At 73.0% G+C, this 304-nt stretch overlaps 1 protein-coding gene across 1 annotated transcript in view; it reads right to left on the bottom strand.

The window, feature by feature from the left end:
• Window positions 1–304, bottom strand: part of LOC105308183 (protein FAM189A1) — a gene marked incomplete at its 5' end in the record, with an annotated part of 52,076 nt that overhangs the window by 10,230 nt on the left and 41,542 nt on the right. The window contains one exon of the mRNA XM_011384028.1: window positions 1–153. This exon is cut by the window's left edge and continues 4 nt beyond it. Within this exon, the coding sequence (XP_011382330.1) occupies window positions 1–153 (153 nt within the window). The remainder of the gene's footprint in view (window positions 154–304) is intronic.

Here is a 304-nt window from a genome sequence, read left to right as displayed (position 1 = left end):
GTCGGCCGTGGGCGTGCAGGTGTACTCGGGCGGGTAGTAGGGTGGCGGGGGTACGGGCGGCACGAACTCGTCCAGGTCCAGGGCCGGGTGGGGGGCGGTGCCGTGCGGGGTCCCGCAGGCTGGACTGGCCGGCCGCGCCGTCTGCGGGAGGAGCTGGAGACAGAGGCTCCGCGTGAGCGGGCCACGTGGGGTGCTCGTGTCTGGTCAAGCTCCTGCGCGTGGGCCTTCACGGTGCAGTGTACACCGTCAGGCCTTGGCAGCGACACGCACAGAAACGGTGGCTCCCTGCGGCCACCGGGCCTCC

Source organism: Pteropus vampyrus, unplaced genomic scaffold, assembly GCF_000151845.1.
Source record: "Pteropus vampyrus isolate Shadow unplaced genomic scaffold, Pvam_2.0 Scaffold555, whole genome shotgun sequence".
NCBI classification, from domain to species: Eukaryota; Metazoa; Chordata; class Mammalia; order Chiroptera; family Pteropodidae; genus Pteropus; species Pteropus vampyrus.
Note: the sequence above shows the minus strand (reverse complement) of the source record. Positions and strands in the feature narration are given on the sequence as shown.